At 38.5% G+C, this 25,337-nt stretch overlaps 1 protein-coding gene across 2 annotated transcripts in view; it reads left to right on the top strand.

Moving 5' to 3' along the window:
* ABCB11 (ATP binding cassette subfamily B member 11) overlaps positions 1 to 23,680 on the top strand; it is a 93,400-nt gene extending 69,720 nt beyond the window's left edge. For both annotated transcript variants that reach the window (XM_079131855.1, XM_079131854.1), the window contains 9 exons: positions 585 to 689; positions 777 to 938; positions 7,959 to 8,162; positions 9,380 to 9,621; positions 11,665 to 11,821; positions 15,294 to 15,491; positions 18,439 to 18,645; positions 20,512 to 20,658; positions 21,478 to 23,680. In XM_079131855.1, the coding sequence (XP_078987981.1) occupies positions 585 to 689; positions 777 to 938; positions 7,959 to 8,162; positions 9,380 to 9,621; positions 11,665 to 11,821; positions 15,294 to 15,491; positions 18,439 to 18,645; positions 20,512 to 20,658; positions 21,478 to 21,678 (1,623 nt within the window). In that variant the 3' untranslated portion in view covers positions 21,679 to 23,680. The remainder of the gene's footprint in view (positions 1 to 584; positions 690 to 776; positions 939 to 7,958; positions 8,163 to 9,379; positions 9,622 to 11,664; positions 11,822 to 15,293; positions 15,492 to 18,438; positions 18,646 to 20,511; positions 20,659 to 21,477) is intronic.
* The last annotated feature ends 1,657 nt before the right edge of the window (positions 23,681 to 25,337 follow it).

Here is a 25,337-nt window from a genome sequence, read left to right as displayed (position 1 = left end):
CCTTCCTTCCCCTCTCCCTCCCTCCTTCCACTTCTCCCTCCCTTTCTTCATTTTCTGCCTTATTACTTAAAGGACTGAGGGATGGTATCATTTTCTTTATCTGTGTCAGACAAAAGCCAACACAATTGCTTAAGTCAGGCAAAGAAACGACACAAAAATTCTGTAATTTTCACCATTGATTTTCATTGGCCAGGCATTCTGCCCCACAAGAGATTAATATTTAATGTTCATAGCTAACCTACTAGTTAATTACTAATATTTTAAATTTTTAAGTTTTTTAAAGCACCTTTAGGCTCATAGCAAAATTAGGAAGGTACAAAGATTTCCCACATACCTCCTGCTCTTTCCCATTATCAGCATCTTCAACTAGCATGGTGCAATCCTTACAGTGATGTACCTGCACTGACACATCATGATCACCCAAAGTGCCTAGAATGCCTTAGGGTTCACTTTTAGTGTACGTTGTGTGGGTTTGGACAAATGAATAGAGACATGTAAAGAGAAATTTTGTTTAAACATATTTGAATATATTTGTTGTTGTTCATAATAAAAAAGATTTCTTTCTTGCTTACTATCTTCCAAAGACTTTTTCACTTCCTGATAAAGAGGAACAAAAGTCAAGCATTGCAACTGTGTGCCTACTTTTTGTAGGACTAGGCTGTGTATCCCTTTGTACCCAATTTCTGCAGGTGAGAAGTTTTATTTTTCATTAAGTGATTAAGCTGTTTCACCTCTTTTCATGTTAAAATATCACTAAAGACTTCTTTATATTTTAGGGCTACACCTTTGCTAAATCTGGAGAGCTCCTCACGAAAAGGCTACGTAAATTTGGTTTCAGGGCAATGTTAGGGCAAGACATCGGCTGGTTTGATGATCTCAGAAATAGTCCTGGAACACTGGCAACAAGACTTGCTACAGATGCTTCCCAAGTTCAAGGGGTAAGCTATTTGGGTATCTTAGTCTGTTTGGGCTGCTCTAACAATATATCTTAAACTGGGTAATTTATAAATAATAGAAATTTATTTCTTGTAGGTTGGTAGGTTGGGAAGTTTATGATCCAATCACCAGCAGAGTCAGTGTCTGGTGAGGGCTTGTTCTCTCTGATTCAAATTATGACAGCTTCATGTTCCATTTTCATGTGGCAGAAGGATTGAAGGGATGACAGTGCTCCCTTCTGCTTCTTCTATAACGGTAGGAATCCTATCCATGAAGGCAGAGCTTTTGTGACCTCATCATCTCCCAAATGCCCCGCCTCTTAATACTTCCACAGTGGGGATGAGGTTTCAAAATGAATTTTGGAGGGACACATTCAGAGCTCAGAAGCAGGGAAAAAAGGTAATAACTGGCAGAGATGTTCTAACTGTGGAGCATTCTGATGATCACTTAACTGTTTCCTCTGGAATAGGAGCTGTTGAGATTGGCATATTCCAGAACGACATTTCCCACCATTTCTCATGCTGACCAACAGCAGCTAAAGCAGTGTCCCCTAGGCAATGCCTAGAATCAGTCTTGTGACGTGCAGCATGATCTATCAAGGTTTGGGATTTCCTCTGGCTCTAGCAACTGAGAAGGACTTTTGTGAGACTCCTATCTGACACTATTCTCAGGCCTGAAAGCTTAGACTCTATAAGACTCACTAGCACCCCTCAATGGTTGGAAGCAAAGAATTTGTGGAAGCCCAGAGTGTGATTAGCCTTACAAAAAGAGAAGCTGTTTTAAGCAGACTCTGAATAATCCCATTTAGGAAACAGGGAAAGAAATGGTTACTGTCTAGAATCTTGAAGGCTTGAAAGAGCTGACTTTCTGACTAAGGAAGACAAAGCTGTGGTCTCTCAACCCCAGAATCTGTGGTCTTTTTGATAATTAATGCATGAGTAAGTTAAGGCTATCCCTTTATAAAACCAGGCATTTGAACGAAAGTGATAAAAGCTAAATTTATCTCCCAACATCTCTATTCATTTTCTCTGAAAAAGAAAAAGAAGTTCTTGGAAGAAAATAAACCCAATGGATTGATAGTACAATAGGGTGCTTCAACTCTTAGTTCAATCAAAACTATTGAAAATGGTATGTGAGAGTTTTGATGGATCTAGAATGCTCTTAGAGGAAAATCCATGTAAATTTTCCCTTTTGATCCTTCTAGGTTTTTTCTGTGCGTACCTGTTTTCCACAGACTTAAGATCACATTCTATTAGTATTTTGCTGGCTTGCTTTGTTCCCCTCCCCTAAAAAAATCTGATGAAAGTCTATTTTAATCTTCATATATTTTTATATAATAGATTTCTAGAATTGTACAATGCATCATTTTAATGTAGTATCTTTTAACATTATTATTGACCTATATTAATGGTGCAGATTAATGAGTTTCACTGTGATATTTCCATACATGCATGCATCATGCATTAACCACGTCCATCAATGGACCACGTCTACCTACTGTTCCTCCTCTACCTTCCCCATTGCGCCATTCTCATTGCCTAGTAATCCCCCTTCTAAATTCAAGTCAACTTTTTGTTTTTTTTTTCACATGTGAAAGAGAACACATGACACTTGTCTTTCTGTGTCTGACTTATTTTGCTTAACCTGATGTGCCCCAGTTCCATGAATTCTGCTGCAAATGACAGGATTTCATTCTTCTTTGTGGCTGAATAATATTCCATTGTGTATATGTACCATGATTTCTTTATTCATTTTTCCATTGATGGGTACCTAGGCTAATTCCATATCCTAAATATTATAAATGGCGCCACAATAGTGCCATTTTTTTATGTTGACTTCATTTCCTGTGGAGATATATATATATCCCAGGAGTGGGCTAGCTGGATCATGTGTTAGCATTTTTAGTATTTTGAGACCCCTTCATACTGTTTTACATAGTAGCTATATTAATTTACATTCCAACAAGTGGTGTGTAAGAATTTCTTTTACTCCATATGCTTTCCAATATTTGTTATTTATCTATTGATTGACTGGTAACAACCATTCTAACTGGAGTGAGATAGAATTTCATTGTTTTGATTTTCATTTCCATAAAGGTGCTGAGGAGTGGCATAGCTGAGTTGTTTGTGGTTCCAGGCCTTGCCTTTTGAGGAATCTCCGTGCTGCTGCTTTCCAAAGTGATTGTATTAATTTACAATTCCACCAACAGTCTATTAGTGTTCCAATTTTCTCCATATCTTCACCAGCATTTATTATTATTTGTATCTTTGATGATTGTCACTCTACCTTCAGTAAAATGAAATCTTAGTATAGTTTTGATTTGTATTTCCCTAGTAGCTAATGATGTTGAACATCTTTTCATGTATCTGTTGGTCATTTGTATTTCTTATTTTGAGAAATGTCTGTTTAGTTCACTTTCACATTTATTGGTTGGATTATTTGTCTGTGTGTGTGTGTGTGTATGTGTGTGTACATGTTGTTTTTTTTTGAGTTCTTTATATATTCTGTATATTTATCCTTGCTGGAAAAGTAATTAGCAAAGATGTTCTCCTGTTCTGTAGGTCATCTCTTTACTCTTTTGTTTCCTTTGCTATGCAGAAGCTTTTTAATGTGATGCCATTTCATTTATTAGTTCTTGTTATTATTTCTGACTTTTAGGAATCTTATTGAAGAGCTTGTTGCCTGTACCTGTATGTTGGAGTGTTGCCCCTATGTTTTCTTTTAGCAGTTGCAAAATTTCCACTCTAATTTTGGGGCCTTTGATCCATTTTGAGTTGACTTTTGTGCAGAGTGAGGGAGAGAGATCTAATTTCATTTTTCTATTTAACAGATATACAGTTTTCCCAGCACAATTTATTAAAAAGGCTGCCTTCTCTGACATATGTTATTGGCACCTTTATCAAGGATCAGATGACTGTATTTGTATGGGATTGTCTCTGTGTTTTCCATTCTATTCCATTGGTCTATGCATCTGATTTTATGCCAGGACCCTGATGTTTTTGTTGCTACAGCTCAGTAGTATAATTTAAAATTGGGTATTGTGATGCTTCCAGCATTGTTCTTTTTGCTTAGGATTGCTCTGGCAATTCTGGGTCTTTTATTCTTCCACATGAAATTTTAGAACTTTTTTCTAATTCTGTGAAGAATGTCTATAATTCTGATGGTGCTTGCATTGAATCTGTAATCTGTAGATTACTTTTGGTAACTTGGCCATTTGAACAATATTATTCTGTCTGTCCAATAACATGGGAGGTCTTTCTGTCTTCTTGTGTTCTCTTCAATTTCTTTCTTCAGCATTCTATAATTTTCATTGTAGAGGTCTTCCACCTTAGATTTTTTTTCTAGGAATTTTATTTTTTATTCTCTTTTAAATGGAATTGTTTTTCTAATAACTTTTTCAGTGGATTGATTATTGGTGTATAGAAAAGCTACTGATTTTTTTTAATTTTTCTACTTTACTAAACTTCATTATTATCTCTAGTAGTGTTTTGGTGAAGCTTTTTGGATTTTCTAAGTATATCATCACATTATCTACAAGCAGTGATAATTTGAATTCCTCTTTTCCTATTTTTGTACCCCTTTAATTTCCTTCTCTTGCTTAATTGCTCTAGGTAAACTTTTGAGTACTGTATTGAATAGGAGTAATGAGAGTGGACATACTTGTTCCTGATTTTAAAGAAATGCTTTCAGTTTTTCTCTGTTCAGTCTGAGGCTGGCTTTGGGTTTGTCATATATAACCTTTGTGATATTGAGGTAAGTTTCTTTTATCCTGAATTTCTTCAGTGTATTTTTTTTCATGAATGGGTTCTGAATTTAGTTGAAGACTTTTCCTGCATATTTTGAGATAATTATGTGATTTTTGTCCTTAATTTTATTTATGTGGTGAATTACATTTATTGATTTGCATATGTTGAACAATTCTTGCATCCCTGGAATGAAACAAACTTTTCTTTATTTCTCTCTGACCATAATTTTTCAAAAGACCTATCTTTAAGTTCCAACAATCTTTTTGCTTGATCTAGTCTGTTGTTGAAGCTTTCAACTGAACTTTTTGTCTCACTTATGGAGCTCTTCATTTGTAAGATTTCTATTTGCTTCATTTTCAAAATCTCTGTTGAATTTGTCATTTGTCTCCTAAATCATCTTCCTGATTTTTTTAACTGTTTATCTGCATTTTCATTGATTTTTTTTTTAAATCATCATTTTGAATTCTTTATCAGGCATTTCTTCCACTTTGATACCTTGGAATTTGTTACTAGGGAGTAATGAGCTTTAGAAGTTGCCATATTACCTTGGTTATTCATATTTCTTTTGTTCCTATGCTAAAATTTCCACATATAATAAATCTGATATTTCTACTGCATTTATGGGATGACATTCTTAGTAAGCACCTTTCCTGAAAAAGTTTCAATTTATGATGGGTTTATTGCCATCTGGGTACCAAAATGTAATCTTCCTGTAACTGCTTTGTCTATGATTAGTGAATGTGGGCACAGTGTGTACAAATATGACAACTGTCTCTGCTGGTCATTCTAAAGTTGGAACACTAGCAGTTCAGGATGGTGTGGCGTATGCAGTATGTCAGGAACCCTGTGTGATTACTCCTACAGTGGAAGGGGTGAACCCATCAGGTGATGGGGATTTCCTTAGGCAATGTCGATATTAGCTATCTTGACTTGAATGGGTCTCTGGTTTTGACTGCTGCTGTAGAAATGAGGTGTCTAAAGCTCTTGTCCTCTGATTGCTGTGGGTTCAGGTGCTCTACCAGGAGAGGCTAAGACAGGAATTAGAGCTTCCACTCTATCGCACTCACACCCAGTCTTGTCAACAATGCATGATCAGACAATATGTGCAGGGAGCAATGCAAGGACCTCACATAGGTGCTGGGGCAGCACAAGTTATGTTCTTCCTCTCTGCTGCTACTGACTCTGCCCTCCAGGAGTGGGACCTCAGACTCTCCTAGTTGTGCATACCTGGGGATGTAGCAAAAACTGGGGGCCTTATCCCTTTGATTCATGTACACCAGAGATTGAGTGGATTGGTCATAGCTAGAGTGGGGAAAAGTTCCTTTTAACTGAGGTGCTCATAGGAATGAGCAAGAGTATATTGAAGCCAGCACTGGGCTAAGTTTTCCTCCAGATCTTCTAAGGCTCCATCCCCTAGGGGTGGGGCTACAGATACATTTTCAGTGGTATTGTTTGAAACTGCCCCAGCATGTCTTGGTGGATGGGGTTTGGAACCACAGAGTTCTTTACCCACCTTATTAGCAATAGGCACCCATGCATGGTCTTGGGAGAGCAGTGGTGGAAAGCATGTGGACAACTGTCCTCATTCCTGGCACCAGTGTAAAACCACATGTGACTGACTATGCCTGGGTCTCAGAGAACAGGATCTTCATCCCCAACTCTTCAGGACAGCACCTTCTGCTCCCCTTTGTGTCACAACCCCTGCTCCCCACCATATAGCCATCTTAACAGATTTCTGTCAGTCACTCCACCAAGCCAAGTTTGTCTCATAAGGAAGTTACTCCCTGCCCAGTGCAATGGAATTTTTTTGTGGGGGTGGTCCCAGAGACAGTAATATGCAGGGGTTTCTGAGCCCTAAAGCAATTCAGATTCAGACAGTGGGTCCTTTCTCCAGATGTCTGCTGGTTATAGCACATTAGGGGCTTCCTGATAGATGAATTGAATTCCTTTTCCAAAGTCAGCTACAATGCACATTTCAGGCCTCTTGTATATTTAGGCTTTAAACCTGCAAGGCCCACGAAACTTTCCAATAGCTAGGATTGCCAGTGTCTGTGCTGGTAGAGTTTGCTGAGACTTTCTCTTTCATCTTTACTTCTATGGAAGAGGAACTCCACCTTCCTCTGCTGTGAAGCAAGGGTGGCAGTGCTGGAAGATTTTGTCCTTCTTGCCATGCTGCTGTCCCAGGTCACTGGATTTTACAGTTTCCATTCCTCTGCTGTTGAATTCCAGTGTTCTCCAGTGTTAGGCAATACAAGAATGGTCAGAGGTTAAATGATTAGATGATGAGAGCTTTAACCTCATCAGTGGATCAATCCATTTAATGGATTCATAATTTGAATGGAATGCTGAGTGGGAAGGTGGGAAGGGGTTGGAGGAAGTAGGTCAGATTATATCTTGTCACTGGTTCCTCATGTACTTTCCCTCTCCTCTCTCCTCTCATCAACCTTGCTCTCCTCTCCTCTTCTCTCCTCTCTCTCCCTGCCTTCTGGATGCCATGAGTTGACAACTTTCCTCTGTTGTGCTCTTTCACCATGATGTTTCTGCCTTGGAGCCAGCCAGTCATGGACTAGGCCTCTGAAACCATGATCCCCAAACAAACTTTTCCTCCACTAAGTTGTTCTTGTCAGGTGTTTTGGTAACAGGGACAAAAAACCAATGAACACAGTCTATAATCAAAAGAATTGAAAGCAGACACATGAACAGATATTTGTACAATGATGTTCATAGCAGCATTATTCACAATAGCCAAATGGTGCTAGAACTCAATGTCCATCAGTGGATAAATAGATAAGCAAAATGTGATAGATATATACAATGGAATATATTCAGCCTTCTAAAGGAATATCATTTGATATGTCCTACAATGTAGATGAAAATATTAAGCTCAGTAAAATAAACCAGACACAGAAAGACAAATACTTTATTATTCTCTTTATATGAAATACCTAGAATATGCAAATTCATAGAGGAAGATAATAGAAGAGAAGTTACCAATGACTTGTGGGAAGAAGGGAATGGAAGTTATTTTTTAATGGGTACAGAGTTACAAATGATGTAAACATTTTCGGTGTCAATGTGGTGATGGTCACACATTGCGAATGGTTTTGATGGCCCTGAATTGTACATTTATGAATGGCTAAAATGATAAATAATATGTTTTATATATTTTATCACAATAAGACAAGAGCCTATCGTTTTGTATAAAATAGCCTTTTCACAGAATGGCATTTGGTAAAAGACTGTGTCTGAGTTGGGTGGGTTGCTTTTGGTTTGCAGGCTGCTGGCTCTCAAATTGGGATGATGGTCAATTCCTTCACCAATGTCACTGTGGCCATAATCATCGCCTTCCTCTGTAGCTGGAAGCTCAGCCTGGTCATTTTGAGCTTCTTCCCCTTCTTGGCTTTATCAGGAGTCCTACAAACCAGAATGTTGATGGTATTTGCCTCTCAAGACAAGAAGGCTCTGGAGAAGGCAGGACAGGTAATCTTACAGACCTAATTTTCTTGCTCATGACTGAGTGGCACTGAGGCAAACTGTTAAAAATAGGAAATACAAAGAGATTTAGGGAAGCAGACAGGCATAGTTAGAAACCTCCCACTAGCTCTTTGCATCTATGCAAAGGCTATGTCAATGAAGCTCTGCTGCTGTGAGCTTGAACTGGCAAGGAAAAATAGTGGGGTAAACACAAATGTTTATGTGTTTGATTTCCTTTTGAATTATTACTTTTTCCATGTCCCAATATGGTGTTTTCTTACTTGTAGAGGTAGATAGTTTGGCTTTCTGTCCAGTAGGCATTCTGAGTTTAATCGATTCCCTGAATCCTGCTGTCCACATGGAGAGAAGCTACTATCTTTTTAATAGCACACACTTGGAATTTTTACTTTAGTGACTTTTAGGCTTGCAGCAAATGCCTTTCCCAAATAGAATCATGATCTACAATTTAGGTTTCAAATACACTTACGTTTAGCCATGTGTGTTAAAAATCCATTTCAATTAATATCTGACCATCAGGGATAAATGAGAGCATAGACATTTATCAGGTAAAAAAAATTGCACACACCCCTACACACCCTCACTCTTAACAAATTCACTGTAATCAGGGTCTTTAAAGAGAGTAAATGACACTGCCCATGTAGGGAGAAGTCCAAGGATTTCCTAACCCAGTGGAAGAAGTAACCCATCTTTGTACTTTTGTTAGGGATAGGACCCTAATTCAGAAAGTGATTATTTACCTTAGAATATGAATTGAAACAGACAATTGTAGTATAGAATAAAAGATTAACTTTATATTTAAGTTAATAATTGGTCAGATTAATTTTTCGTAAGTAGAATCTAAGAGTTTACATTTATATTAACTTATCTTTTGTCTCAGAAGGCATCTGAAGATACAATTTCAGATATTTCAAATGAATTAGCAAAGTTGAAGAAATTTCCAGGATAACTGTGTGTACCTCCCTTATCCCTTCTCTCTTTCCCCACCAGTGTAGGCAACAAAATCATGTTAGAACTAAGTAGAACTTGAAATTCACTAACAAACTGTCTCATGGTTCAATGGGGTTGATCTTTAGCAACTTCTGTGTGTTCTCAGGCGATGTGATGCCCATCTCCAGTTTGTACTGCATTCTGCAGTTTGTACCATCACTAATCCAAAGGAATTATTTCTGCTCTTTTATTCCTAAAACTTTTTCATTCTTCAGATTACCAGTGAAGCCCTCAATAACATTCGCACTGTTTCTGGAATTGGCATGGAGAAGCATTTCACAGACGCATTCGAAGCTGAGCTGGAGAAACCCGTCAAGACAGCCATTAAAAAAGCGAATATCTATGGATTTTGCTATGCCTTTTCCCAAAGCATAACATTTATTGCAAATTCTGCTTCCTACAGATTTGGAGGTTACTTAATCTCCAATGAGGGACTCCATTTCCGCTTTGTGTTTAGGTGAGGAATGTCCCACCAACGTCCTAAAAGATCAGCATTCTAGGGAGGAGTTGCCTGGTTCTGTCACTTCGCATTTCTTTGCTGCCTAACAAACCAGCCTAAGTGCTGTGTCAGAAACAGCTGGGATTTGTTATTTCATAAGATTCTGTGGGTGGTCTGGTGGTTCTTCTGGCCTGGGCTGCCTTCTTCAGGCTTTGGATATATCCCGTTTCCACGTGGCCTTCCTGGTAGATGAGCTTGCTTTCTTCACAAATGTTCTCAGAGTTCCAAGTGCAGCAGAAAAAGGCATGCCCCAGTGTGCTGGCATTTTTTGTCTATGTGCCACATTTTGATCAAAGTCTCTTTGACCAAAGGAGTCATACAACCAAGCCCAGATTTAAAGACTAAAGAAATAGAATCCATCTTTTGATGAGAGGAGTAACGAAGTCATATTGCAAAGGGATGTATTGCAGGATGAATTGGTGTGATCATTTTTACAATCTACTATGCTTGTTAATGCTGAAAAACTCCAGAGGTCTTTTTAGAGAAAGCTTCATAGGGCTGTCATATTTGAACTCTACTCCTCTCTTGCAAAGAGAACAGGTTTCCAGCTGACTTCCCCTATGTAGAGACAGAATGGACTACACAGTGATGTTAGGTTCCTTATTTATAGCCGGAGTCTACTTTTCTCATAAGATTAGCTTTGAGTCTATTTTCTTACAGAGGTGAGAGCTTAAAGGAGTTTAAGGGTGTCAGGGTACCAGGAGATGGAGCGCACATGTAAATGGGTATGGTAGGGGGCAGTGAGGGGAGAGACAGTCTGAGAAAGATTTGGAAAGCATTAGGAAAAGTGGTCCCAATAATAATTTGTTTTCTGGGGTTTCATTTGCAAGCCAAGAGTTCTGCTTTCTCACCTGATATATTTCTTCTAGCACTTCTACTATACCCACTTCAACTGGGAAAAACTCTTTTCCAAATCTTTGCATGTTTAAAACTACTAACCCCAATCCAGGAATACCAGCTGTTGACTTGTTTTTGTTCATTTACAGAAAAGTTTTTGTTTTTTCATTTGTTTGCAGTACTGGGGATTGAACTCAGGGCCTTTTGCATGCTAGGCAAGTGCTCCACTACTGAGCACATCCACAACCTAAACAAGGGCTTTTAAAGAATTACTTTCCAACATTTAAAATTGAGAGACTATAGAAAGCTAATTTATGGCTTTACTTTAAAAACTAGAGAGTCATTTTTCTATAATTTCTCATTTTATCCCAAGTGCTTTCAATCCCTTAAACTTTAGACTGGCTCTTGAAGATGTTTGCTTTTGCAACTCTGGCCTAAAACAAGTCCTGCTTCTAAGATGAGCAGTAAGATACACAAAAATACAACCCCTGACCCCATTCCCACCCCAGACAGGTCCTCTGTGAATGGAGGTGCAGGTGGACAGCTTTGAGGGCTGCCCCTCATGTCATGGTTTAGGTAGTAGCAAAGTTGTCTCTTACCAGATTTATCATTCCTTTATTTGTTCACCCATTTATTTGTTTTTAAGACCCATGTTGAATATAGTTAGGGGCTGGGACAAATAGGAGAATACAGGCAATTTCATGTTGTCTGAAGCATGAATTATATGCAGGCTTGGCACAGAATTGATAGACTTATATTAGCCATCATTATCTTTTATGTACCTATCATTGATCCAAAGAATGTTAAAATTGTAAGAAAGTCAACCCAATCTGGTGATCTCCTAAGCCCCCTCCTTTTTGAAAATATTTTTTCAAAAGTTTTTTCCTCTTTAAACCAAAAAAATTTTAAATAAGAAACCATTGTGATGGAATCAGGGTTTGGAGGTCCGAGCTCTACTTTGGTCAGTCCACCCCATTCCCCTTTTCACTGAATACAATTTGAAAATTTCTTCAATTCCCATATTCCCAGACAAGGCTAAAGTGACTTGCTCAAGGCTACTACTTGATCTTTCCTATCAGAACCAGGGTTAGACCCCCTAAATACTGCATCTTGGCCTTCACACCAACCACACCCACCCTTCTCTGCCTGGGTTTCTGATTTCAGGGTGATTTCTGCAATTGTATTGAGTGCAACAGCTCTTGGAAGAACATTCTCGTATACCCCAAGTTATGCCAAAGCTAAAATATCAGCAGCACGCTTTTTTCAGCTACTGGACCGACAACCTCCAATTAGTGTATACAGTACTGCTGGTGAAAAATGGGTAAGTTTTGGGCCAGGGAGTTGGACTTATGTGGTGTGTGTGTGTGTGCACGCGCGCGTGCAGAATGATCACTGGGGATGGTCAGATAATATTGCTTAACTTCTTTTTTTTTTTTCAAAATTGAAACCGTATATCCTTTATTTTTCATTTTATTTTATTTTATTTTATTATTTTTTTATTGTAATTAAAAATCATAAATTTACATAGGGCAATGTTGTTTGATTCATTCTGTTATATATTGCCCTCCTAAGGGCAAATATATATATTAGAGAGACAGATGGATAGATAGAGAAGGTGGAATATTAGGAAAATTCATCCCATAAGCAGGCATTTAAAAGATGCTTTATACAAATTCAGTACCCATTCCTGATACTGACTCCTTTTTCTTTTTTATTAAAAATCATAAATTTACATAGGGCAATGTTCTTTGATTCATTGTTATTTTTTTCCCTTCCCCCCACCCCTCCCACCCCTCTTTTCCCTCTATACATTCCTTCCTTCCTCCATTCTTACCACCCTCCTTAACCCTAACCCTAAACCTAATCCTAACCCTAATGCTAACCCCTCCTACCCCCCATTATATGTCCTCATCCGTTTATCAGCGAGATCATTCGTCCTTTAGTTTTTTGAGATTGGCTTATCTCACTTAGCATGATATCCTCCAATTTCATCCATTTGCCTGCAAATGCCATAATTTTGTCATTCCTCATGGCGGAGTAATATTCCATTGTATATATATGCCACAGTTTCTTTATCCATTCATCAACTGAAGGGCATCTAGGTTGGTTCCACAATCTGGCTATAGTGAATTGAGCAACTATGAACATTGATGTGGCTGTATCTCTGTAGTATGCTGATTTTAAGTCCTTTGGGTATAGGCCAAGGAGTGGGATAGCTGGGTTAAATGGTGGTTCCATTCCAAGCTTTCTGAGGAATCTCCATACTGCTTTCCAGAGTGGCTGCACTAGTTTGCAACCCCACCAGCAATGTATGAGTGTACCTTTTTCCCTACATCCTCGCCAACACCTATTGTTGCTTATGTTCTTGATAATCGCCATTCTAATTGGGGTGAGATGAAATCTTAGGGTAGTTTTGATTTGCATTTCTCTTATTACTAGAGATGTTGAACATTTTTTCATATATCTGTTGATTGCTTGTACATCTTCTGTGAAGTGTCTGTTCATTTCCTTAGCCCATTTGTTGATTGGATTATTTGTATTCTTGGTGTAGAGTTTTTTGAGTTCTTTATAGATTCTGGAAATTAACGCTCTATCTGAAGTATGAGGGGCAAAGATATTCTCCCACTCTGTAGGCTCTCTCTTCACATTGCTGATAGTTTCCTTTGCTGAGAGAAAGCTTTTTAGTTTGAATCTATCCCAGTTGTTGATTCTTGTTTTTATTTCTTGTGCTATGGGAGTCCTGTTAAGGAAGTCTGCTCCTAAGCCAACAAGTTGAAGGTTTGGACCTACTTTTTCTTCTATAAGATGCAGGGTCTCTGGTCTGATTCCGAGGTCCTTGATCCATTGTGTGTTGAGTTTTGTGCAGGGTGAGAAATAGGGGTTTAATTTCATTCTGTTGCATATGGTTTTCCAGTCTTCCCAGCACCATTTGTTGAAGAGGCTATCTTTTCTCCATTGCATATTTTTAGCCCCTTTGTCTAGTATGAGAAAATTGTATTTATTTGGGTTTGTGTCCGTGTCCTCTATTCTGTACCATTGATCTACCTGTCTATTTTGGTACCAATACCATGCCGTTTTTGTTACTATTGCTTTGTAATAGAGTTGAAGATCTGGTATTGTGATACCCCCTGCTTCACTCTTTCTACTGAGGATTGCTTTAGCTATTCTAGGTTTCTTATTCTTCCAGATGAATTTCATAATTGCTTGCTCTATTTCTGTAAGGTACATCATTAGGATTTTAATTGGAATTGCATTCAATCTATATAGCACTTTTGGTAGTATGGCCATTTTGACAATATTAATTCTTCCTATCCATGAACATGGGAGATCTTTCCATCTTCTAAGGTTCTCTTTAATTTCTTTCTTTAGTGTTCTGTAGTTTAACTTCTAAATATTTACAGCCTGGATTCATTCATACTACACTCAGAATGGACAGAGAGTGTATTTATCAATATAAAGAAATGAAGTATCTATTATCAAAATTTATTCATAAAGCTGGCATCTGAATAAGGCAACAAGATCCAATTGTATTAGTCCATTTTCCATTACTGTAACAAAGTGTCTGTAGAAAAGAAAAGAGATTTATTCAGTTCACAATTTTGGAGGCTGTAAATCCAAGACCAGCTGGCTCCACTGATTTGGCCTCTTGGGAAGGGCCCCCTGGGCTGAGACACACCCTGGTGGGATGGCAAGAATGAATGCATGAGGGAAAGATCCATAGGGAGATAGGAAGTAAGACTGTGGGTCTTGCTTCTCTATAGCAGCCTTTTGTCAGGAACCAACAGGGTATGATGAGAATTACGTTAATTTCTTCCAATGGCAGTGACCCAGTGACCCAATCACCTATCATTAAACCTTACCTCTGAAGTGTTCTGTCCTTTCTCAACATTGCCACAATGGGCACCAAGCTTCCAACATATGAATCCTTTGGGGGCAACTGTATCCAAAGCCAATGAATGCTAAATTCTATGTAATATAAAACACGCTGAGTTTCAGAATGAATGAAGTCGATGTCTTTTGAGTCCTACACAATAACATGTTCTCTATGGATGCTCTGTTATGTAATGGAGATAAACCAGTTCTTCCTATTCAGCAATATTGATTTGATTCATATTTACCTGGGTTCAAATTTTAGCCCATGTGGATGCCCAGAAAATTAATTCAATCTCAACAAAATGTTTTTCCCCCTAATGGATCATCCCCAGAGGTGTTTTTAATCTTTTCCTTTTTTAAAAATATTTATGTTCAAAATACCAAAACAAACCTAAACAGTAGTAGTGGATATAAATCTGAATTTTTAAAAATTGTTCAAGTGACCTGCTTCTCTTTCAGCTCTATAAAAGTAAAGTCTGTGTGGTTTATTAAACATCTACTTCTAGGGTTTATGATTTATATGGTTTTAAACACACTACAGTATTCACCTTCGCAGTACAGACCTCAAATAACTTTTGCTCTAAGTCATTTCAAGTGTAATGCTATTATTTTAAGCCTTTGGGGGAAGGCTCAGATGGGCTTCTGTGATGTATTATCTTTTAGCTATTCTCTTCCATTCAGTGTGTCAAAGAGTGGATGACAAGGAAATCCCCTTAGGTTAGAATGGAAATAGGTAAAATGTCTAATTTTGCTTCTCAAGTCTTCTTTTATGTTATGCCTGCCAGAGTGGAAAGTAGAAGATCATTTTATGAAGTTGCTACCCCTATACTTTTCACTTAGTATGGTGTAGATTTAGGTGCATTTTCAGTATTCTAGGCTTCCATAAGGAACATGTGTAATTCCAATTCTCTCATCCACAGGACAACTTCCAAGGAAAGATAGACTTTGTTGACTGTAAATTTACCTATCCTTCTCGGCCTGATACGCAAGTTCTGAATGGCCTCTCAGTGTCAGTTAATCCAGGGCAGACACTGGCATTTGTTGGAACCAGTGGATGTGGCAAAAGCACCAGTATTCAGCTGTTGGAACGTTTCTATGATCCTGACGAAGGGAAGGTGGTAAGCAATGCAAATGCTTTTTTTTTTGAGAATTTTGCTTTCTGCAAAATCTCTCTCTAAAAGTGGTCTCCAAGATTGTGCCTTGCCAGACTCACTCGAAAGTGCTTGCCTTGGACACTTAGCCCTATGGATATTTTCCATTTCCAGTCATTTTATGGTTGACCGGATTCTACCTCACAATTTCTAACATCATATTCTTCCCAGTTCCAGATGGCCTGTTGACCAGTTAGGCAAGGAAAACTGGGCACACTGCAAAGCTGGAGATGAGTGTATTTGACAGAAGCACTCACTTACCCGTAAATGGAGCAGAAAGTGCAAACTAATCAGGGAACTAATGGCCAGGAATGGAAAAAGTGGGGGTGATAAGGGACACAATGACAGATGAACAAGAAAGGGGACTGAGCATGAAAAATTGGAAACAATCCTGGGTCAAAAAGTCCAAGTCTAAATAACATAAGGAACTCAAATCGATAGCCATACATCATAAGGCTTTGGCAAGGATATTTGAGAAGTTGATGGATTGCTTTATTACTTATTTTTCACAACATTTTGTTCTCTTTTTCTTCTTTGTTTTCAAATAATATGTGCAGGAGTTGATGAAGTCAAATAATAAATAAAGGTTTTTTTTTTAGAAAAGTAATACTCCTTTACTTTTTCTTGCTCAAAGGCAACTATTTTAACCACTTAATGTTTTTAGATTTCCCACTGATTATTTTTGTGTCTCTAAATAATTTGTTCATGCTGCCATTATCATGATTTAACACATCCAGACCCCTACTGACTTATTTATTAAAAAATGAAAGACTAAATTTTAATGTACCAAAGAAAGAAAGAAAAAAATCAGCTAACCATCACCACTCCCTCTTTTCACTCAATTCTTCTCAATATAGTTACATTATTTTTAGTTCCTCTATTTGGAAATCTAACTAGTACACTTTCATTGCTCTTCCACCACCTGTAGAGAATACCTCTTGAATTCTTTCTAAGATGAGAATGTTAGCAGTCTTACCCTTATTTTCCCTTCTTGTTTTCTCCCTTTATCTCTCAAGTTTTAACTATACTTCTATATTATTAAGAACACAAAACACTTACATTCTGTTTATTGCATTGATTATATTTCCTGCTTTCACATTAGGTTGATTCTAAAAGTTGAAAGCTGATTAATAACATTTATTATGATTATGTGAATATTGTTCTTCCTGTAGTCAAATAGCGATTCACTTTAGCATTATATTTTCTTTCTTGATTGTTTTTCTGAAAGGCCTTTTTCCTATTTTTTCCCCCATTCTCTTCCTTTAAAAAAAACCTTTATCTTCTTTCCATGTCTCTATTCTGCCATCTATTCTGAAAAACCTGCTTCTTTCTCTCATATCTGTCAAATCCTGGATTGATTTCAACCTCTGCCTAGTGAACAGTTGTCATCCTATGAGTTCTCTGTAATATTTTCTTGGATTAGATTCATTATTTCATAGTGTCCATATTTTCCTCTCTCTTGGTTTTCACCCTCTTTTTGTTGTAACACATCCACAAGTAGTTTTCTAAGAAATGGTTCAGAGGTCTGGATCTGAAAATGTTTTATTTTGCTCCAAATTTGATCAATTTTTAACCTTAATATTTTGCAAGTGGCTTGATTTTCCTGCATAGTATAATCTTCATTACAATGAAGACCAATGACATTATGAAGAGAAATACTGAGAGAAACTTGAAAGAGGCAAGTTTCCCTTGCAAAAAGCAAAACAAGGAAATAAAACAGATACTGGCAGGATTCAGGAAGTTACGAAAATGAGGAGCAAAAGTTGATTGCCTGTAATTTAAAACACTGCTATTATTAATTTTAGGTGTAAAATTTTTAATTTGTTTGAAAGTATTTGGTGATTGATGCTCCTAGAAAGCACAACACACTGGAGATCTAAACTCTGGTAAGGGAAAGGATTCAGTTTCCCAAAATGTCAACTCCCTCATGCCCTTTATTCAGGTAGATTGTGAAGTATGTGAGATGCAGGGAGCGGAATCTATTGTGTTTAACTTCTCCAACATTAACCTGTATACTGAACATATGTCTCTGAATGATCTGATGTAGGTAGAAATCAAGACCCATGAAGAAATCATTATGATATTTTTGCATTAAACAATATATTTTGCTATATCATAGATCATTGTAAAACATATCTACAAACATTTTAAAGAAGGAAAATATCATGCCTTATCATTTTAAAAAGCTCCTCTTTGCTTTTAGGGAAGCTACCAAATGTAGATATTCAATAGTTTCAACACAGTGAAATAGTTTCAAGCAGTGAGACTTCCACTACTTTCTGTGGGAGATTCTTATGGAGCATCAAGTGCATCTTCTAGGAGCTTCCAATACAGCACATACACAACAACTAGAGAATAGCTCAGTTTCTAATAAAGTAATAGGTTATGCTTTACAGAGAAAAGGACTATGGAAAATGAATAGAGAAATAAATCAATTAATTACCAATAAACTTATCTCATCAATAAACACATAAGAGCCAATACTCTTTTCAAATGGGAGAGGTGTGGTGGATTGGGCCATACCAGATCTGGTCTCTAACAAGATGGAGTAGCCCACCTCTCCTTTATTTTATAGTCACACAGGTAAAGGGGGCCAAGACTGGGAGGGGCTTCTTATGTGATGAACAGGATGGGGTGGAGTTAGGGAAGCCATTTGTTTAAGGAACTAGCATATCAGTCAGTTGGTAAGTCACTCCCATACTAGGGCCACCTACTTCCTAGGCTATCTGGAACAGTCTATTATGGCTGCCAGTTCTTGGAAGTCAGGCCTCTGTATCCCATGGCTCAACTAAATCTGATTCTGCTAGATAAAGATGACTTTCCACACCACATAAAACCTAACTCCAGAATATGAGCTTTCCTCCTTCCCTGGGGTTCAAAACTCAATGCCTGTTGTCATCACCTCTATTGGCAGATGATAGATGGGCATGACAGCCGAAAAGTGAACATCCAGTTCCTCCGCTCGCATATTGGCATTGTTTCCCAGGAACCAGTGTTGTTTGACTGCAGCATAATGGACAATATCAAGTATGGGGACAACACCAGAGAAATTCCCATGGAAAGAGTCATAGCAGCTGCCAAGCAGGCTCAGCTACACGACTTTGTCATGTCACTCCCAGAGGTGAGCACTGAGTCTGCTGTCCCCGCAGTAGACAGGGAGAGGAAATGGGGAGAGGAAAAAAAAAAAAAAAAGTTATGATTTTGGCTCAAGGAGAAGTTCCAAGGCAATACAGTTTATTTCCCAGTGTCTCAGTATTTTCTTAGTTTTTTAAGCAAAATAAGTAAAAATCAACTTTGTCATACATAAAACAATATCATTCTGAGCATTAGCTTGACTTCATGGAAAATAGCCTGATGTTTGAAGCGGACATGGGCTTGAATCTACCCTGAAACTTCCTAGTTGTGCGCATAACTGTGGAACAATTTCTTATCCATTATGAGACTGTCTATTTCATCTTTAAAATTCAAAAAATAACATCAAAATGAAGAACTACACTTATAGCCACACAATGAGAACTGCTGCTGCTATCATTGACCCCGCAACATTTCAATACTTGGCAGCCCACTTTGTTGTTTCTTATTTTGCCAGAGCCAACTCTGAACTTAGAGCAATATCAACTTGGCATTTTTCATTTCACCAGGTATCTCTCTTAGTGGTTGACAGGGAGAATTAAGATATGAAAACCAAGCTGTAAGAACCAATATTACTTTTAACCTTCTCCACTTCATTTAAAAAATATATAGCACTTAGAAATTCCTTTCCTGTGTAAGTGATTATGTTTATAAGTTTTATAATGTTTGTGGTGGGCTTTTATGTTTGTTCTTTTCACAAGTCTCCCTGAGTCTTAGCCTCTTGGCTTGGTTCTAACCTGGGCAGCCTAATCAGCAAACTTGGAAAATATTATTTACCTCATCTGGAGTTGAAAAGTAAAGTTGTGTGTCCTTTGGAGGAGCTACTGATTCTGTGAATCTTTGTTGAGCATCGATACGTTTTGCTCAAGAACTGCCTTGGAGTTGATTTACTGCCTCTTTTTCGTACAGACTTGCCCATATTATTTACTCTTCACCGACCACTTCATCATCATAAGGATAAAGGAAGCTGCCATGACCTCATCTGGCTTAGAGGAGCATTTTTCAGGGGGCAAGGGAGACAAGGGAATGAATGATCTTGAATTGGAAGGCAGGGTTGAATAGTGGTTAGGGGCCAGGATTCAGAACCTAGATACACCTGAATTTAGATTTCACTTTTGCTAATTATTACTTGTCTTTTTGCAATTTTCTTGCCTCTCTATACCTAAGTTTCATCATCTATTAATTGATAGAATGTGATTTCTGTGAATATTGAGTGAGGTCCCGACTAGTATGTGAGCACAATCTCTGATCATAGTAAACACTCCGTGAAGTTAGCTCTTTTTAATGTAGCTATGTCAGGCAGCTAGCTAGACTCTCTCCCTCCCAGTTTCATCAAAACTCACAACGAATATGTGAGCTGGGTTCTATTACTGCATTTTTCAGATGAGCTTGCAGCTCAAAGAATTTTAAATAAGTTGTTCATGATTGCAGAGCTAGATGGATACATGCAAACTAGGGCTTGTGTTCTAGATCGATGTCTCCCCAGGAAAGGAGTGGAGCAGGAGGTCTCTTGAAAACCACTTCTGTTCCTGTGCTTATTCCATCTGAGGAAGAGCTTATCTTGAAAATCATAGAATCTTAAATCGAGAATCTCCTATCTGGGATCTTATCTGGGACAGGGAGAAAGAGAAAAGAAAGGCAGAGATGGGGAATAAAAATTCCCTCACTTCTCAGCACAGACTTCATATTATCTTTTATTCCTAGCTGGATTTGATAACTTTTATAGGATTTTTTTCACTATCCACAAATTCAAAAAGCAATAATTTAAATTCATGAAGGAGTCATTGATGTGGGCTCCATACAGCACAGAAGCAATGGCCATTTCTACTTCTCAGTCTTACCATACTTTTTCCAGAAATATGAAACTAATGTTGGGACTCAGGGATCTCAGCTCTCTAGAGGGGAGAAACAACGCATTGCTATTGCTCGGGCCATCATAAGAGATCCTAAAATTTTGCTCCTAGATGAAGCCACCTCAGCCCTAGACACGGAAAGTGAAAAGGTAAGTATTGATTTTTTAAAGTCATAGATTGTGATGGATGAATCTTTTGCTCTAAGAGTTGTCCTTATAAAATGGCACTGTTTTCAATTTTCTGATTCATTAACAGTAGAAATTGGCAATACTTTGTGGAAGCAAAAGACAATGTCTAGAGAAAATAGTTTAGTGGAAAATTGCTTCCCATAAAAATTTTAACTTTAAAACAATTGTTTTGAAGATTCTTAAGTGACATGTTAAGTGACATTTTCAAAGGGAAATAACTTTTTAAATATAATAAAATAATTTAGGTACTATGTTAGGCATAACATTTTATGTTTTTTCAAGTGATGTGACAATGGGTAGGCCATATACAATGAAGGGGAGAAGGTGGCACCTGATGTTCAGTTTGCATGAAAGCAGATGCAATCGAGAAAAATCACAATTCTGAAATTCAAAATCTATGACTAACACCTTAAAAATCAGGATTCCATTCTGGGAAGAGCTAAAATGTCCTGAATGAAGACAAATATCAGAAATGTCCACTTAACTTCTGCCTACATTGTTTCCTTGGTTTCATTTTAATAAGCTAGGCCACCAGATATTACAAAATTTCAGTGACTTTGTAGTTTCACTGATATTTCTTGCTTTGCTGAGATTTCCCAGCTAGTGAACTGCAATTTAAATCATTGATCCTCTACTTTCTTGATCCTCTGTTATGCTGAATCTTTGGGTTTTCCCCCAAGTATGGGATTATTATTCAGGTGGAACTGAACTGAACTCGCCTGATGGTGGGCTGGGGACAATCATGTCTGTTTGCATCAACTTTCCATCTTTTCTTTGCAGACAGTTCAGGTTGCTCTGGACAAAGCGAGAGAGGGTCGGACCTGCATTGTTATTGCCCATCGCTTGTCTACCATCCAGAACTCGGATATCATCGCTGTCATGTCACAAGGGGTGGTGATTGAAAAGGGGGTCCATGAGGAACTGATGGCCCAGAAGGGAGCCTACTACAAGCTTGTCACTACTGGAGCCCCCATCAGCTGACCTGGCTCAAAAACTTCATGCATAGAGCTGGGAACATGGCAACATGGTGGAGCACTTGCCCAACATACACAAGCCCTGGGTTCTATTCCCAGCACCTGAGGGAAAGAAAAGAAAGAAAAAGAGGGAGAAATGTTAATATCTTATTCTTACAGAAATAACCATATACTGGGATCCAAGTTAATTTCTAATGACCTTCAATAGTAATTCAGTTTTAGATATCCATAAAGAAACTAAAGTCAGTGTGAGTGAAAATCCAAGGTCAAGCAGCTAGTTAGCCACCACACAGTGCTTCTCTCTGCAGGAGCCAGTCACAATCACTATGTGGGAGTTAGTGAGAGGCTGTGGAATGCATGAGACTTTGAACTCCTCAAGGCAGGAGGACTGTCTTTTGTCTTTTTGAACCCTTGGTGTACATAATGTCTCCTCTGTAATAGGCACTTAATAAATATGTGTTGAGCTGGACTAAGATCAAATGTGAAAAGAGCAGAAAGGATCAAAGACCAATTGTATTTCTCAACTAAGATTTTCTTCCACACAAAGTAGATGCATTCATCCCTAAGGCTGAGGATAGGGAAAGGAGGGCTTTTGCACTCTAAGACTCTTAGGCTGAGGATGTGGCAGGGGCAAGGATTAACAGAGGTTTACCAGTTTGCCGGTGGTGATTGAGGCTGTGGACCCAGGGTGCAGTACATAGAAGATGAAGTCACCATTTACTAGACCAGACTCTGCCTGGGTGGCTGGGGGTTGGAGGAGCTATTCCGAGCCTTGTATTTCTCATCGCCCCTGCCCCATATTGGTTGCTGTCTTTATTCTATAAATCCGATTCATGAAATGAAAATAGTACCTTTTATCTTGCTTTAGCTTCCTAAGGTGTAACATTTAAAAAATCAGTTAAATATGGTAGAAAAACACTGTTTGTCCCTGCTTTTTCAGAATACCACTGAATGATATTAAAGGAATTAAGAAGGAATAAAACCACAAGAACACAGAAGACAACATGAAACTGGCAACAAAATTTAGAGAGCCAGGAAGCAAATAAACAACTAATAATGGGTTTAGAAGATGAGAGAAAACAAAACTGTCATGTACTAGTTGGGGGAAGGGAAGATCACCAACATTCCATTTGGTACTACAGACCCCTAGAAAGGCTCAGGATATAAAGCCATAGGGTCCTTCAAGGACGGGGAAGGAGAGGAACAGATGGGGCTGAAGACAAGAATGGGCTGAGAGCCTGTGTAGCAACAGAGGTGCAGAGCCTCTGCCGCCCTTCCCTGATCCCAGCAGGGCACTGGGACAGACTTGGCATAAGGAGACGAGTTGCGGTTGAGGGCCGATGAACACATAGGAGGCGGGGGATTGAGTGTAAGGATGTGTTTAAACAGAAAAATACCTAGTTACCCTCCTCTGGCAGATGATTGAAGAATGAATCTCTGCAGAAACCGGTCGATACAAGAAAAGACATCTATGGGTCTGCTAGTCTTTCAAAGACTATTTCCTAACCAGATTACTTGACTGTGAAGTCCCTCTGCCCACAATATGTACACACTCACTCAGAGCTACCCTAGCTTTTCATTGTTTACCTCTTGCATGAGAAAGACTGTCAAGGATCATCAGGAAACATTTTAACATATAAAGCAAAATTGACAGCAAGATACACCCAGAAGAAAGGAAGTTACAGGTAACAGAGACAAGGCAAAGATTAGGAAAATGCTCAGAGGGCAATAAAGTTACTCAATGAGAAGAGAAGATATTTCCATCTATTCAAATAAAAACAGGTGTCCATTAAAATGAACACACACACACACAAATACACAGAAGAGCTCTTGATGGCAGAAATGAAAAATTCAATAGCAGGACTGCACAGTTCCCACCAGCTTTCCTGTTTTCTCAATGTCTTCCTCCCTATATGGTCCTCCCAAGCCTACTCACTCTATGCTTGTATTTCTTCTGCCTATGTCCAACAAATGAACTTATGCCTACAGAGTAAACCTGAGTTGTGGTATTCCGAGGTGTATTGTGTTTATTTTGCCCAGTATTTTCTGATAAATAACTGCAAAGATGCTTTAGCAGGTTGACTGGTCAGGCCAAAATTATTGATGGTCTCTGGGAGGCAGAGAGCAGAGGACTGCATTCTAGTTATGAAAAATCACAGGGTAAGATAAGTTGCAGAACAAAGATGACTGCAGAATAAAGATGCAGTAAACACATGTTCATCCTCTAATCTTGAAGAAATAAGAGGAGAATCCACATGCTTAGTGGCTTTTCAAAGAGGAAGAACCCTTGGCCTGTGCTGGGAAGTTGTGTTTCCTAGAGCAAAACTCCTGGTTACGAAAAAGGAAGGAAGGAGTGATCTTTTCAAATAAGGTACTTCAAAGTTATTGGCGAAAGAAAAAAGGTTGACTTGAGAGAATGTGAAATGATTTGGGAATTTTGGTGACAAAGGAGATTATAACTTCAAAAATGAAACAAATTAAGTTGCATTTTACTTTGTAACACCAGGGGGTGTCAGTGTCTTCATTTCTATTCTGCAACTATCACAGACAAAAGATTTGACTATGCAATTTTAATTATTGGTGTTTCTCATCTGACCAAGGGGTTGGCTTAGTCTGTTGTCTGACACTTATGGCAAATCTATCTTCAATTTAATGTTTTCATGATATGTTTATGCTGGGATCAAACTCTTCCCATAATCCCAGTTAATAAAAGTATATAGAAGAAAAAATTATGAAAGGATTAGAAGATAAAGTTGGGGAAAATTTTTTGAAAGTAAAATTAAAAGATAGAAAAGAAAAAATGGGTTAAAAAAATTAGGCAATTCAGGACATGCAGTAATTAGCCAATAGCAATTCCAGAGACCTCGGAGAAAGCTGAGGGGAAGAATATTTTAAAGAAATAGTCCAAGGATATTTTCTATAATTTAAGAATATGAATTCCACAATGAAAGGGTTCACCAAGTATCAGATATAATGAATTAAAGTTCTACCTTGGAAAATTGTTACGAAATTTTAAGAAAACTGGGGTAAAGGAGAAGCTATTAAATTTTCCAGAAGAAAGGGGAGACATTTTACATATAATAGGTAAAGAATTATGGTGACATAGAACCTCCTGACAATGAAACTCAAAGTTGGAGGAGATAAAGATTTGTCTTCAGGGCGATCCAAGATGGCGGACTAGAGGGTGACTGCATCTCCAGTCGCTCCAGAACCCAGGATTCAAGAAGGGGAGGCATTGAGAGACTCAGACTAAAATAGAGCCACGGGGTGAGTCTCCCCCACTGGGTGAAGCTCGGCCTGGGTGGCAGGCCAGATAGGGGCGGCTTATCAGAGTAGGGCAGGGCAGCTAGAGTCTTCCCCAGGCAGCCCTGCGCACTCCGGAGGTGGGCTCCTCCCACACGGCCAGCTTCTCGGAGCACGCCCCCCAGTGAGAGCCTTTCCACACAGAGCCACCTCCAAGCCCTGGAACCAGTAGCTGGCTAGGGGCAGCTTTCTTCAGAAGCACTGCATTATCAAGTTACTCCAAGACTTCAGGCTACTGAAGGTTGGGAGGTGATACGCTGGAAATCTACAGGCACACTATAAGAAAATAGAGGAAATCTGCAATATCTCAGAGTCCCACTGACATCTGACCAATATGAGAAAACAAGGGAAGAAAATGTCCCA

Source organism: Sciurus vulgaris, assembly GCF_902686455.1.
Source record: "Sciurus vulgaris genome assembly, chromosome: 3".
NCBI classification, from domain to species: Eukaryota; Metazoa; Chordata; class Mammalia; order Rodentia; family Sciuridae; genus Sciurus; species Sciurus vulgaris.
Note: the sequence above shows the minus strand (reverse complement) of the source record. Positions and strands in the feature narration are given on the sequence as shown.